General features: G+C 45.8%; 1 protein-coding gene across 2 annotated transcripts in view; it reads left to right on the top strand.

Moving 5' to 3' along the window:
• Positions 1-16,139, top strand: part of TMEM132B (transmembrane protein 132B) — a 274,830-nt gene that overhangs the window by 236,147 nt on the left and 22,544 nt on the right. For both annotated transcript variants that reach the window (XM_033098164.1, XM_033098166.1), the window contains one exon: positions 5,341-5,484. In XM_033098164.1, the coding sequence (XP_032954055.1) occupies positions 5,341-5,484 (144 nt within the window). The remainder of the gene's footprint in view (positions 1-5,340; positions 5,485-16,139) is intronic.

Below are 16,139 nucleotides of genomic sequence, written 5' to 3'. Positions count from 1 at the left end.
ATAAGACTGGGTCTTATATTAATTTTTGCTCTAAAAGACGCATTAGAGCTGATTGTCCGGCTAGGTCTTATTTTCCGGGAAACACAGTACATAAACTATATTGATAAATGATACATTGTCTACATCTAATTATTTATAGTGCTGTAAAATTGTCCCAGATTGGCCAGTGGGGGCTCCTGTGTGCTCTGGACAGTTTTTCGAGCACTTTGTTACCTTTACCTTCTGGCTCACAATACACTGTAGCTTTCTGTCTTGTCCTTCCCATGCCTGGGCCCTAGAATCCACCATTTCTCCAAGTAGCTCTGATGCCTTTCCTTGGAGAATGGGATTTAGAGCTAAAACCTGGGTCTAGTTGTGCTGATTGAAAAAGGTGTCATTATTTGTGTCCAAGCCCTTTCAGCGAACAGAGCAAGGGACAACTTTGTACATGCCCACATTTACACACTTACACACACATAATAAACACGTATGCGCTCACCCTCTCCAGAGTCCCTGGTGGTACTTCCTATTCCAACTCATGACCATAGAGTTTACACTTCTTTCCATTTTTAAATTAACTTCTCTAGCAGCGAGAAGCCTGGCTCTCATTATCCAACATATATTATTTGTTCAGTCCTAGAATTCACTATTTTTGGAATCGCTAACCCATACTGCTGTGGAAAACAAACCTAACTCGAATTCAATATGTGTTTCCAGATATTTTCATTTTTAGCCTGAGATATATAGTCAAAATAATATGCTGAAAAGTTACATGCAACTCTAGCTTTTGTTTAAAACGATGGAAGCTTATTCGTACTTACTCTGCACGCCCGACACATCACCTGGGGCTTTGTGCTGCAGTATCCTGATCCGGGACCCAGGCTGACAGAGAGCCACGGTCACCGGTCACCATGGCACAGAAGGGAGAACATGGGGGCTCGTGTTCTCAGAGCTTCTGACTGGAGGCGAGCACATCATTTCACTCACGTTTCATTGGCCAAGTCAAGTCACTTGGCCACACCTAAATTCCAGTGGACTGTGAAATTTGACCAAACAATATGCCTAAAAAGAGAACTGGTGGGTATGTCTTATTTATCTAATGTCATTCTTTTAAATTCTTTGGAAAAAAAAAATCCCTATTTTACAGGTAAAGAAACTGAAGGACTTCCACCTATTCTTAACCAATATATGGATCCAATTCATTGTTTTACCTGCTGTATCCTATTTTATATGGTGTACACGTACCAGTCACTTCTCGTCCTCCTCTTACCCTCCAGTCCCTTCACAACCACAAATCGACTTCCTGTCTCTGTGGATTTGCTTATTCTGGACATTTCATAGAAATGGAATCATATAATACATGCCCGTTGGTGACTGGCTTCTTTCACTGCACCTGTTTCTGAGGTTCATCCATAGTGTAGCCTGTGTCAGTGCCTTATTCCTTTTTATGTCTGTTTAATATTCTATTGTATGGATAGACTGTGTTTTACCACGTTTCCCCAAAAATAAGACCCAGCCGGACCATCAGCTCTAATGTGTCTTTTGGAGCAAAAATTAGTACAAGACCTGGTCTTATTTTACTGTAATATAAGACCGGGTCTAACATAATACAATATAACGTAACATAACATAACATAATACAATACAATATAAGACCGGGTCTTATATTAATTTTTGCTCCAAAAGATGCATTAGAGCTGATGGTCCGGTTAGGTCTTCTTTTCAGGGAAACACGGTATTCATCAGTTGATGGACACGTAAGTTGTTTCTGCTTTGGCTGTTATCAATAATAATGCTGTACAAGTTTTTATGTGGGTGTATGTTTTCTCTTGAAGACACACACACACACACACACACACAATGAGTGGAACCACTGGGTCATATGATAAGCAATTGCTTTTAACAAATATCTCTAGGGAAAAAGTTTTTCACAGAGGGTAAGCTCAGAGTCAGGTCAACTACTGCCAGCCTTGCATGTGGGACCTTCCAGGGAACTGCCAGACAAGTCAACTAATGGCAATTCCTTGGGAATGAGGGTTTGAAAGATCTCCAGCCCTGCCTGCCCTCTCCAGTGCTTCTCAGACTGCTGGTTTTTACTGTGAATGTGGGCTGTTATTTTTCAAAGCTACTGCAGCGCAGGAGAGCAGGGCATGAGAGTAAGTCAAGTTAAAATACCACAGAGTTCTCTGTTTTTACCAAGAGTCAGCCATTTTTCTTGAATAAATGTTCTCCTGGCTGCACCAGGCTTTGTTTTACTTCCAGATTTCTGAAAAAGTTGATTTTGACTTTTTTCTCATGGCTTTTGTGGAGAAGAGAATTTCTGGATGTTCTTACTCTGTCATTTTCACTGAGGCCATTCTTGTATATAACATTAATGGAAACTCATCTTCATAAAGGAATATAAATATGCTTTCAAGACATAAAACTTAGAGCTGGTACAAATAGGAGCAGGATAAAGAGACTTGTATTTTGATAGATGGTGAATTTTTAGCAGTCTCTGGCACTGCTGGTTAAAATGCAATATTTAACACTGCAAATTGCTTTCTTAGTGTGCCAGAGGCAGGTAGAAATTGCTTCGGGAGTTTTTGCGAGGTTGTTGATGGACACTGGAAGCCGTGGTGGCAAAAACCCAGCCACACATGGAAACACAGTTGCAAAAGCCTCAGCCACACATGGAAACACAATTGCAAAGTTATTTGAAATAGAAGCACAAGTTTGGATCAGTTTTGATGTGTTGTTATGGAAAATGAAGTCACCCACCTTGAAACTCATTTTGGGAAAATTATTCTCGTGTCTTCTTTGAAGGCTGTGAGCTTCCATAGGGTAGAAATTGATTTTTACTTTAGTCTTTTCTCTTTTCCTAGAGCCTAGCATGTTGCCAACTCTCCTGCATATTAGTCAAGGCTTTCAGTGGCAAGTGACAAAAACAAAAACAATTAAAAGTGGCTTAAGTTTATTTTATATATCCTAATTTCCTCAGACAACAGACACAGATGTAGCTGGATTCAGGAGCCCAGACATCTTTCCCAGGAATCGGCCTTTCTCCTGTCTGTGCCACTGGTCTCCTTTGTGTGTGTGTGGGGGGGACTTCACTTGTGTCCCTTGTAGACATGGAGCTGGAATAGCTGGGTGGCCACATTTGGTTCATTTGCTCACCTGTGAAGCCTGATTTGGTGGCCTGGGGTCAGCGCTGTCCCAGCCACATTTATGGATGGCAGAGTGGGACGATACCCAAAGGAACAATGAAATTTGTCATTTTTTATAAAGGCAGGATGGATGAGTGGTCCATATTCATGGGTACACATCCAGCAAAATTAACAGCGGCCCATCACACGGAAAACCCATGGTGATATATTTCAAGTGCATTAGGAGTTGACTTTGGCATTTTGGTCTGGACCACGATGCAGTGTCTGTTCTTGGGATGCACTGTGGCCACTCCAACACCCACACCATTATTTGGTGAGCTTCCATCCTGGCTTCCACGGTGCCTCTTGCTTCCTGTCCTAGCCGTACGCCTGAAATGTACTTGTACATATACTTCACCTTCCTGGTGAGAATGGAACACTCAGGAACATGGACTATACTTTTGCTCTTTCAGTTTTCTCTCCTGGAGAATCTATCCAGAGGAAAGGATATATGTTTTTTTAAAAATACCTTATTTTCATCTTTTTTTAGATTGGGTTGGCGTTGTTTTCAAATATTCATTACAAAGTTGATGTTTTCTATTGACGTGTACCTATTAATGTTTGCAGGTTTAATAGCAATGAAAAACAAATCTATAAGCTGGGACTAATACTAGTGTTTACCTTGGGAGGCTTGCTGAGAAAAACCACTAATTGTATGTAAAGTACTTAGAACACTATAATATTATTATATATATAATTATTATTATTATTGTTGTTGTTGGCTGACTATCGCTTCCTGTTTTTCAAGTTTGGGGTGCAGGGTGAGGGGCTGGTTTAGGAATTTAGTGTAGGACCGACTCAGTGCTTGAGCTGAGACTCAGGACTCCAGCTGTGAAGGCAGCACTTGGGATAACTATCATTTGGGTCAGTTCTGGTGGAGCCAGTCGTTGAGTGTTTGGTGGCTCCCAGGCTGAGCTGCATTGCCCAGTCGTCCAGACTTCTTCTCTAGTAGACTCTTCAGGCAGGTGTGGAAGTAGCATCTCCTCCAGTCTCCAGCAGTTCTTTACCTCTCATGTGCTTAGCAAGTTTTTCAGAGCATCCACTGTGATAGCTGTGTTATTCAGCTCTCGTGGCTCACTGTGCCCCAGTTCTGTTCTAAGCTTTGTGGACAGATCGATCTGTTAAATCTTGATAAGGTCACCATACAGTAAACACATGTATGAGCCCTCTATGCCAGACCAGGGCAAAGTAACTTGTGGCAGACGCTGGTAGGGGACTATACAAACTCCATTATTTACAACCCCTACTCCACGGCCAGGCCACTGTAGAAGCTGCTTTTGCAGGTGGGCTGGCCATGTGACGAGCTTTGGACTTCCCGATGAAAAGTAGCTGGTGCCCTGGGGGTGCTTCTTCCCCCTCAGCCTCGGCCCTGCTTAGATGGAGGGTGGGGGTGGCTGGCCAGCTGGGTGCCATCTTGCTACCTTGAGGGTGTGGCCAGGAAAGCTGCAGAGATGGAGCTCTGACCTCACTGAGTCACGGGGCCAGAGATGGCAGCCACGATCCTCCAGAATTCCGGTTATGTGAGAAGCACATGAACCCGCGTTGGTGACTTCACTGCACTCAGGTTTCCTGTAACTGCAGGACCGCACGACCTTCACTGAAACAGAGGCCAAGCCAGTGTCAAACCCAACGGTTGTAGTCGTCCAAGTGAGAGGAAGGGGTGGGAGTGGGGATGGCAGAATTGACAGATTGGAGATAAATCGTGAAGGTAGACTCAGAGAACTCTGAGGGGTCACCAGAGGCAGAGAGAAACCAAGATGAAGTCAGCATTTAATGATAGCTGGGCTGGGAGGGGACGCTCGGGACACTTGGGGACTTGGGGAGGGCGCTGGTGGTCAGTTTAGGAGGACAGAGGGCCATATTCTGTGACAGTTCTCATCTGTTGTTTGTGCTGTTGTCTTTCTTAATGGGGAATTAAAATGAAGGCTGTGTTCAGCATGCTAAAAAGCTCTGAAAATAGGCAGTCACCTACCCCGTGGAGCTTGAGCCAAGACTGGGCAACTATGGAAAAGAGCTGGTGTGCTGTGCTGTGCGTGAGAGGTGCCTGTGGGACAGACAGTGTTTTCCATTGCAGAATAAGCACCGAGGTAGCAGGTCGCTTGCTCACCCCCTCCCTGGGTGCCACCGCTCCCTGGGTAAGCCTGCTTGTTGACATGTCCTCTTCTCCCCCGTGTAGGACACGGAGATTCTGAACACGGCCGTTCTCACTGGAAAGGCTGTTTCGGTTCCCATCAAGGTTGTGGGTGTCCAAGAAGATGGTTCTGTGGTGGACGTGTCGGAGTCTGTGGAATGCAGGTCTGCGGATGAAGACGTCGTTAAGGTACAGCATCTCCCAGGCGTCCAGTCCTCTGTCGGCCCGAACGGTCGGGCCGTGACGGAGCAGCATCCCAGGCTCCAAAGGGCTGGCGTCAGGATGCCCACACGAGGGAGGGAGTGACTGACAGCACAGACCCGCCGGGGGCGGGACGAGTCTGAGCAGGGGGTGCTGCTTCCTGCCCCAGGATGGGGACCCCAGCCTTCATCTTGAGCAGAGATGATTTCCTTCCCTTCCTTTTCCTTACAGGACACTATTTCTTTACTTTTATCAATCTACCAGCCATCTTCTCAATTGTTGCCAACTTCCTGTGCCAAAGAATATTACCTACTCAATGTTTTCTTTAAATGCCTCACTTTTTCAAACTTAAATACTGATTTATGCTCTTATGAGACAGTACAGCCCCTGAGCTCGATGTCCTAGTTTTTTGTTAACACACATTAAAATTGATGACCACTAAGTTTAAAAACATGTGCATCCCTGTGCCACCTAACTTGACTGTTCCCAGTGGGATACAGCTCACAGTTTGGGAAATCTGGCCACGGCACGTTTCTGCTAGTTCTCCCTTCTAAAGAGCTGGATTTATGACCCAGATTCAGCCAGGAACCAGCCCATGGTTTTTTTCATGTTCTTTGCAGGGGTCTGTTTGAATCGCCAAGTGTAGCCTCTATTTTTTGTGGCAGACGGGTTGGCAGTTCCTTTTGCAGCAGAGACCTCGGGGAGACAGGACTTAAATCTTTAGAGACATCTTTCTTCCTTTCAGTTGCTAGGAGAGCCCCCAGGTTCTATCTATTCATTCATTTAGATAAATACAGGAATCTGAGAGCTCTGTCGGTCCTCACGTTCCACTGGCTCTGGTTTAGAGGTTAAACGAAACTTGGTCTCAGCCCTTGTGTGTCACAGCAGAACCGGTTGGGTTTTCCCTGTGGAGGGAAGATCTGAGAGGGGTCGATTTCTCCTTCTTGTGACGTGTAAGGGGCTGTCTGTTCTTCAAGCCAGAGGTAGGTTTGATAAAGCAGAATTGATGTGTTTGTGAGGCCTAATTAAAAAACCAAAACCAATCCTTAGGAAACCCAGACCGGGCTTCAGCGGGCGTGGAGCGCTGACTCCTCTTGAGACAGAATGTGGACCAGCTCCACAGTCCAGCCAGCCTTGCCTTGCACTCCACGGGCAGGTGTGATTAAACAAATCGAACCCCCTCCATCCTCCATTTGGAAAGCTCTGAGCCCAGTCGTACAAGGTCCTGTGCACAGAGTGGGAACGCCTGACACTGCCCTGACGCACGAGTTTTCTGTCCCCGGGCCATTCCAGAAGGGAGACACTGGTGGCGGCACCTGGAGACGGTGTCTGTGTGCTTATGCCGTCAAGGGTGCTCACCGACGGCGCCCTCTGCAGTTCCCTAAGGCTACTGTGGGTCCCCACTCGCCTGTCCTGATGACCAACCTCTACCCCACAGAGGCAAGTCCAAGTTCAGGGGTCCCCTTATTGCCTTGTACTTGGCTTTCTCCTCTTCATAGAAATGGACTAAAAAATATCCCCTGCCCAGCCAGATGAATTGCTTCGGAAGACAGTTTTTTTTCTCAACTGTCACTTTTGTGGCCTCATGAAGATGAGGCTCTCTCCTAGCACATGATGGCCTGCTCTTCCGAAGAACGAGCCAGAGTGTGCGGATCAGCAAGCCCAGAGCTGCTGTGAGCCTTTCTAGGGCAGCCCAGGCTCTGTCGCCAATCCTCGGGCCTGGGCCCATTGAGGGGGATTCGTTAATTGGCTGGGCAGCATTTGTCATGGCTTTAGTGTCTAGATTTGTCATCAGTTTTGCTGCGACACTAAGACGCACAGTGTTGCCCCAGAGCTGGGTACTGGCCTCACCTGGGTGTCACCCAGGGCTGTCCCCAAACACGTGGCACAGGCATTAGCACCGCAGGGAGAGACCCCCTTAATCTGTGGAGTTGTCACCCAGGCACTTTTTCACCTTGCAGAAAACACTATGTGATTCCCCAGGGAGAATCTTGCAGGCTTCATCAGGGATCTTCGTGCATTGGGAATTCTGAGGTTTAGGTCACAGAGGAAGTATGGCTTTAGGGAGATGTGACATACAAACGAACTGGCTTCTTTTAATTTTGACTTGGGATTGTCTGACTTTCGGGGGAAAGCACCGGAGAACATCACTGATTGTAAAAGCCTGGAACCTTGGACTAATCTGGAAGGATTGGGAGGGAGCCACATCAGGTTTTAAGTTGACAGCCACTTCTCTGTTAAAAAACATACACAAGTAGAGGATGCATCTTAACAGCACTGTGTGTGTGTGTGTGTGTGTGTGTGTGTGTGTGTGTGTGTGTGATTTATTGCCATCCTGTACAAAGTAGCAAATTCACATAGAAATCTGGATTTGCAGCTTCTTATGAAAATCACAAGGTCAAATGGCCCTGGGCCCACTTTGTGTCCTGTGACCCCCCCCCCGGAGGTCACTAGCGGCCACCCCTGAGCACAAGGTGACCCTGGTCACCACAGTCTCCCTCCCTCCCTCTTGTCTCCCACACGCAGGCTGAGGGGCATTTGCATTTCTCATCACACTTGTGCTGCTGGTTTTCTGGTAGCAGATTTCAGAGAAAAGAGATATTTTTTGTATCCTGGTCTATATGAAAAATAAGCTACAGATGACACAGATCTCACTCTGTCACTCTGGTGGAGAATTCTGTGTGTTTCTAGGCCATTAGAGGAACACAGGAAATTGGATCGTGTCCTGTCAAAAGATGTCCGGGGGCCTGAGGGCCCTTGAACTCAAATCACAGGAGAAATGATTAAAGGGAGTGTGAGTGTTTGGCCTGGCGATGAAAAGGAAAGGCTCTGGTGGGGTGAAGAGGGAGACATGACAGCTCTTTTGAAGTCTTTCAAGGACCATCCTGAGGAAGGTAAAGTAGATTTGTGCTTTTTAGACTCCAACCTTGGAAGTTAAAAGAGAAGCAACCTCACTCGTTACTGTAAAGAAAAGGAATGCAGAGGTTAGGAGTCCATTGGTTAACTTTCAGACCGAAGACGTGGACTCAAATCCTGGCTCCACCTTCCTCCTCGGTGACCTTGGCCAATCACTTAACATCTCTGAGACGAGGGTCCTTATCTGTCAAATGAGATAATGGTGACACAGTGGAGAGGTACCTTTCGTAGACATTTGTTCTAAATTCCACGTGGGAGGCGGAACTTACACCAATCAAAGTAATCCTTGGAAACCCTTTGGAGAATAGCTGTGTTCAAAAAGTTCAAAGGACAGTTGATATTTAAAAAAAAAAAAAATTCTCCTTGCATTTGAGCTGTGGCCAAATTTCCGGGGGCAAGATTTAGTTTTAAAGGGGATGTTGTGTGTGTGTGTGGGAGGGAATCTAGGTAAGTTAGATTTGGGGGGAGCTGAAGATCAGGTACATTTCTCTCTTTCTTCTTCCTTTTTACGTCTTACAATGGAGGTGTTGTCGGATGGGAGTCTAAAGTTATTCATGTGCATATAATTGAATTATTGTTTGTTAAATCTGTGTCTGATCAAAACCCCAACATGGTGCTTGAAATGATGATTTAATGAGTGTAAGTCTACAGGAAGTCATGTGGTACTTGATTTGTATATAACGTATCAATACATTTTACATCTCTATCTGTGTATCTACATCGGTATATTTACTTATCAACTTCCATATTCACATCTGTACTTTAACCTCCACTTGATTGTAAGGTCTAGCTACAGTGTTGATGCTTCTGTCGTGTTAACGCTCTGTCCCCAGCCCTAAGCAGCATCTTAGGAAGACAGTGGGGGCTCAATAAATATTTGTTGCCTATATTGCCAGTAACAGATGCATGGACAAATGAATGCTGGGGCTCCCCAAGATGCAACAAGCAGCTGGGTTGCCTCGTCTGAATTGGAATATTTCCAGCGACTTTCCTGTTGTTGGAGATGTGGATGGAGGGGTGGGACCCGGTCCTGTGGTCCAAGCCTTCTTCTGTTCGCAGGGGGAGGCTTGTATCCCACAAACACTAACTAAGCATGTACACGTGGCGGGCGACGTATGAAGAGCTTTGGGCGCCGTAGAAGTGGAACATGTGTGAATTCTAATTCTTGGAGCTTCCAGTGCAACTAATGAGTATTATTAGGTAACATTTACGGAAAACTTCCTAAGCGACAGGTACTATTACGATAAGGACATTAGAAAGTTTGACCAGTTTCCTCTTCACGACAAATCTTTAAGGTAGATAGCACTACGATTCTAAGTTTATATGTACGGAAGGGGCACATAGACGGGTGAAATAACTCACTCCAGCAGCGAATGTGGGCGCAGGGGTCCAGCCAGGCAGGCTGGCTCCAGAGCCTCTGTTGCACCTTTGGATTGCCGTTCTCTGAGGTTTTGTGGGGCCTGGGGGAGGGGTATCTTATGAGCTTGTAGCAAAGGATCATTCCCATAGCTTTCCCATCAGGGAGTGGTTGACAATGGACTTTTTCTGAATTTGCAGGAGACTCACATTTTCAGTCTCATCACGTGGGAGGCATGGCTGTTAGTTTCCTCTTGCTGCTATAACAAATAACCGTGAACTTAGTCACTTAACGCAACACACATTCATTCCCTTATAGGACAGGGGAGGTCAGGAGACCAACGTGGGTCAGCAGGGCCGTGTTTCTTCTGGAGACTCTAGGAGAGACCCTGTTTCTTTGCCTTTTCCCGCTTCTGGAAGCCACTTGCATTTCTTGGCTGGGGCCCTTTCCTCTGTCTTCAAAGCCAGCAGGGTAGCATCTTCAGCTCCCTCCCTCTGAGCTCTGGTTCCATCATCACGTCGGTTTCTCTGATTCTGACCCCGCTGCCTCCTTCTAACAAGGACCTTGGTGACTCAGCAGGCCCACCTGGAGAAGCCAGGACAGCGCTCTCTCATCTCAGGACGCTTAGCTCAGTTACCTCTGCAGAGCCCTCTGCCATGTGTGTTAGTTCCCTAGAGCTGCCGTAACAAGTTGCCACACACTCGGTGGCTTCAAACCACAGAAACGTTTTCTCTCAAATATCTGAAGGCCAGCAGTCTGACGTCAGGGTGTTAGCAGGGCTCCACAACCTTCAGAAGCTCACCGGGAGGCTCCTCCCTGTCCCCCCAGCTCCTGGTGGTCCCAGGCGCCCCTCGGCCTTTGGCCACAGCCTCCAGTCTCTGCCTCTGTGTGCGTGTGGTCTCGCCCAGGTGTTTCTGTGTGGTCTTCTCCTGCAGGGCACCTGTCATTGGATGTAGGGGCCACTCTAATTTGGAGAGATCTCATCTCAAGATCCTTGGCTTAATTAACATCTGCAAAGACCTTGTTTCCAAATGACACCACGGGGACTAGAACTTGGACATGTCATGTGGGGCCACAGTTCAATCCACTGCGTTGTGTAAGGTGATAGATTCGGAAGTTCTGGGGATTAGGGCGTGGACATCTTTGGGGGGGCCTTAATGCTGCCCACCACAACAAATTTTCTTTTCTTTGCTGCGTTTCTTTAAAGGTCTTCAGAGGAAGGAAAAAAAAATGCAATTCCCATGTCGTGCTTACGATTTAATCTTTGAACTGCTCTCTTTCCAACCAAAGGATGGCCTCACATTTCTGTGTGTTGGTCACTGTATTGCTTGTCAATGAACTGTGGCCTCCAGAACCCCAGAAGCTGTCCATGCAGGGTCAGCCTGGGACGACCCAGGCATGCGTGGCGAGCAGGAAATGTCAGCTCCTGCTGATCCTGAGGATGGTCCCCTCCAGTGTTCGGCTGCAATAATTAAGTTTCCAGCCTTCCGGTATCCGCTGGACTTGCAATAATGCGATCCTGAAGGGCTCTGAAAAGGGCATTCACATCCCAAAGCCTCCTCTGCCCTGGGGAAGCACCTTGTTTCCAAACTTGGTCTGTGAGGGGGAAGGGAAGGTAGTGGGTGTGCTTTCAGAACAAATAAAAAGTTTTCTGCTGCTGCTGAGCAACGTGTGGGAGCCGGTCCCTAAGCGGGGCCCAGTGTCACCTGCGGAGGGCATCAGCCGCTGTCATGGGGTTATCGGCAGCCCCTGCAAAAGGCTGTGAGGCCCAACTTTCCTTAAGTGGCTGGATTTTTAGAGAAGGTGGTGGAAGGTGGGTGTATCTGGATCATGGTCAGTAGAGACGCACATTGGAGCTGACGTCACTGAGCAAGAGAACGGGGTTGAACAGGTGTGGCAGGTGCTGGGATCTGCTGGGCCTGCGGTGAAATCCTGCTGTGGTGAGTTTTGTTTTGTTTTGTTTTTCTTTTGGTTGCAAGTAATAGAAACCCAAATCCAACTGTCTTAAGCCAAGAAAGGGGAGCTGTATTGGCTCGTGCATGGAAAGGAGCCATGATGACCCCGTGGACTCGGTTTCTCTCCTGCTCTGATTTCTGCCTTTCTCGGTGAGGCTCTGACATCTTTTCCTGCGTCCGTGCTCCTGCCTCTGCCCAGCGTCCCTCCCCCGGGTGCAGCCACCTCCTCCCCGCCGGCCTGCACCCCCACGGGTCCTCACCTCTGTGTTTCCAGCCCCCATGTAGATACACGTGTGAGGGACTCCGTGCATGTTGACGTGTTTGTCCTTGAGGGCAGGTTCCATGTCTGACTTAGGTCCCTGTCCCCAGGGCCCCCTGGCACGAGCAGTACCAACGAAAGCACACAGGCCGCTGTGCCAGACTCTGTCTTGCTCGTTTCGGGTACATGACAGCATTGAACCCACACAACATCCATGAGGTCAGTGCAAGTGTCACCCCCTTTTACAGCTCAGGAAACTGAGGCACAGAGAGGCTTGAATGGCTGTACTCGGTGTATTTTGAATCAACACCAGTCCACCACGTGTCCAAATTCATTGTACCAAAAAGTGGACAAGCCGTTCCTTCCTATTTCTTCTCTCGTTTAACGAAATGTTTCTGGAAATTTCGATTTTTATGTAAGATTTTACACTTTACATGTTGCCAAGTCACCCCATGGAAAGCTCTGCAAACACAGTTGGCCCGGGGCTACTGGGCCCTGGGCCCTGTGTTGTGCCTATAGGTGACATGGGGTTGACATTGTGAGGACCCCACAGGGGAGCAGGAGGACGTGGGGTCACAGATGTCTCTGCACTGACCTGCGTGAAAGCGTCCTGTCTGCTGTGGGCTCCACGGGCCTCCAGGGACGCTCTCAGACTGCTCCCAACTTTATTAGGAAAGAGATGTAGGGGATCCAGAGAGGTGTGAGGCCCTGTCCTTCCCTCTGAGCCATGCTCGGCAAACATTCCTGCAGAGAAACTGTTATTGCACCTGTGGGCGTGCCTTTCCTTCCCTTCGCCCGTCGCCAGGAGCCGGGAGCTGAGAAGAAGGTGTCAGGCAGAGTGGCTGTTACCGCCGCATTCTGTCCTCCTTTACGCCGGTCGTTTGGACTTTTATTGTTCCGTTCTCGTTGGAGATGTGACATATGCTTCCTGTTGGCCGGAGCGTAGCTATTGCCGCATTGTCAACCTTTTGTTCCTGTCACCATCACTGTGATTTCGAGATGAATTAGATCTTTTGTTCATTTCTGCTTTTGCATCTCTAATTAAGAAGGAACGTTCTGGGATTGTTTCCACATAATGCGGAGAAATCTTGGAACGAGCCAGAGCAAACCGGCCAGCCTCCCGGCTTCCCTCACTCAGTGAACATCGCCCTGCGCTCCCTCCCTCCTCCCGGCAGCCCTTCGTCTGCCCTTCCCCGTGCAGGCCCCGCTCAGGTCCAAGGCCGGGGGTGTGGGAATGTGCCCCGTGCCTGTGTCTCCTGGAAACACATGTGCTTGGTGACCAGTAGTGGGAAGGGGACCCTCGCTGATGTTTCGGTGCCTGGTCCCAGAGTAAACTCTGGCAGCTCTGACGGGCAGAACGTATCAGCTTCATATCCAAATTCACTGGTTTCCCGAAGCAACTCACATCATTTGAACAAACTGTAGAAGTGAACTGGATCACCTACGCGTGAGCACCGACGCACGCAGACATTGCGTTCAGGCTGCCCTCACACACTACGCTCTCCCTCCTTCACAGCTCGTAAGGTATAACTGACATACAGCAAATTGCACATATTTAAGGAAGACAGATTTGATGTGCCAAGTTCTGCATTACCGAAATCCAGATAATAAACATATGCTTAACCCCCAAACTTTCTTTAGGCCCCTTTGGAATCCCTCTCTCCTGTCCCTCACCACTCACCCCCAGGCAAACACTTATCTCTCTGTCACTGAAGATTAATTTTCATTTTCTGGAGTTTTATATACATGGAATCATAGAAAGTGTGTTTTTGGCTAGCTTCTTGCGCCCAGCATAATTAACTTTCCCAGTAGTTCACAGTTTTTGTTGGTGCGTAGTATTCCATTGCATGGACATACCATAGTTTATCCATCTGTTGATGGACATTTGAGTTGTTCCTAATTTGGGGCTATTACAACTATTGCTGGTTTGAACATTCACATAGGTTTTTGCCTGGATATGGGCTTTCATGTCTTTAGGAATAGAAAAGTTGAATCATATGGTAAGTGTGTGTTTAACCTTTTAAGAAACAGCTAAACTGTTTTACATTCATATTATATTATTTATATTATGTTATGTTACGTTATGTTATGTTAATTACATTACATTGTATTTAAGAATGTATAATGGACAGATTTTGAGAGTTCTAGTATCTACATGTCAACACTTGGTGTGATCAGTCTTTTTAATTTCAGCCATTAGGTATGTACAAGTATGCCATTTGGTTTTTTTTTTTTGAGATAAAGATGACCTTTATTATTATTTTTTTAAATTTATTGGGTGATAATTGTTAGTAAAGGTACATAGATCTCAGGTGAACAATTCTGTATTACATCATCTATAAATCCCATTGTGTGTTCACCACCTAGAGTCAGTTCTCCTTCCATCACCATATATTTGATCTTCCTTACCATCATCTCCCACCCCCCACCCCCTTACCCTCTGGCCATTTGGTTTTAACTTGCATTCCCCTAAACATTAATGATTTTGAGCATCATTTCACGTGATATCTCACATCTACAGACCTTTGGTGAAATGCAGTTCAGATATTTTTAAAATTTGGTTGTTTGCTTTTAGTTATTGAGATTTAAGAGTTCTTTTGGTTACAAGTGCTTTATCAGTTAAGTGATTGAAAAATACTGTCTTCCAGCCTGTGGTATGTCCTTTCATGACCTGTAGAGTTTTTTGAAGAGCGAATGTTTTTAATTTTGGTGAAATCCAACATATCAATTTTTTTCTTATACAAATTATATTTTTACTGTTGTACATCAGAGATCATTGCCCAGTTCATATTTACAAAAACTTTCTCATACATTTTCTTCTAAAAGTTTTATAGTTTTAGCTCTTACATTTCGGTCTAGGATCCATTTTGGGTTAATTTTTTGTATATTGTATGAGGTAAGTGTGTACATTCACCTGTTTTGCATATGGCTATCCAGTTAACCCAGCACAGTTTGTTGAAAACACTATTCTTTCCCCACTGAATTGTCTTAGCATCTTTTTCAAAAATCAGTTGACCATAAATGTGAGGTTTTAGTGATACAATCTCAGTTCTAATCCAATGACCTCTGTGTCTCTCCTTATTACAGTTCATAGGGCAGGGTCACCAGCCTATTCTTGCGTCTCATCTTCCAGTGTTTTGATCACCACAGTTTTGCAGTGAGTTTTGTAATTTGGTGTCTAACTCTTCAAACTTTGTTATACTTTTTCATGATTGTTTTGACTATTCTGGGTCCCTTGACTTTCCATGTACATGTTACAATCAGCTTGTCAATTTCTGCCAAAATGGCAACGGAATTTGGGAATTTTTATAGGGGAGTATTCCGTCTTACCAATGTTAAGTCTTCCAATCATGACCATGGGATGCGTTTGTACGGATACGGTCTTCTTTAATTCCTTTCAATAATAATTTAAGTTTGGCAGTTCTTTTGTTAACTTTGTCCCTGAATATCTTATTCTTTTTGGTGCTATTTCAGATGGAGTTGGTTATTTAATTTCATTTTCAGATTGTTCACTGCTAGTGTGTAGACATACCATTGGTTTTTGCTTATTGATCTTGTGCCCTCTAACTTTGCTGGACTCGTTTATTAGCTGTAACAGTTGTGTGTTTTTTTTTCCTTAGTGGATTTCCTAGGATTTGTTATATATGAGATGGTGTCATCTGCAGAGAGCAATCATGTACTTCTTCTTCTCCAGTCTGGATGTCTCATTTCTTTTTCTTGCTGAGTTGCCCTGGCTGGAATCTCCAGTAAAATGTTGACTAGAAGTAGTGAGAAGGGACATCTTTGTCTCATCTGATCCTAGAGGGAAGACATTCATTTTTTGTCCATTAAGCATAATATCAGCAGTGTTTTCTCGATCTGCCTTTTACCATGTTGCAGAATTTCCCTTCTATTCCTCATTTGTTGAATATTTAGCATGAAAGGATGGTGGGTTTTGTCAAATGCTTTTTGTGTGTGTCTATTGAGGTGGTCATGCAGTTTTTGCCCTTTCTTCTGTTGATACGGTGTTATAAGGCTATTTCTATAGAAAAATAGTTTTGAAAGGTTTTGAAACTTTCCATGTTTGATAGATTGGGAGATGTAGCATTCTGAGCCTCCTCTTTTTGGTTTTCATTTTTATGTCTAAATCTAGGTTTGTAAATACATGCTACTTGTT

The sequence above is a fragment of the Rhinolophus ferrumequinum genome, chromosome 25, assembly GCF_004115265.2.
Source record: "Rhinolophus ferrumequinum isolate MPI-CBG mRhiFer1 chromosome 25, mRhiFer1_v1.p, whole genome shotgun sequence".
NCBI lineage: Eukaryota > Metazoa > Chordata > Mammalia > Chiroptera > Rhinolophidae > Rhinolophus > Rhinolophus ferrumequinum.
Note: the sequence above shows the minus strand (reverse complement) of the source record. Positions and strands in the feature narration are given on the sequence as shown.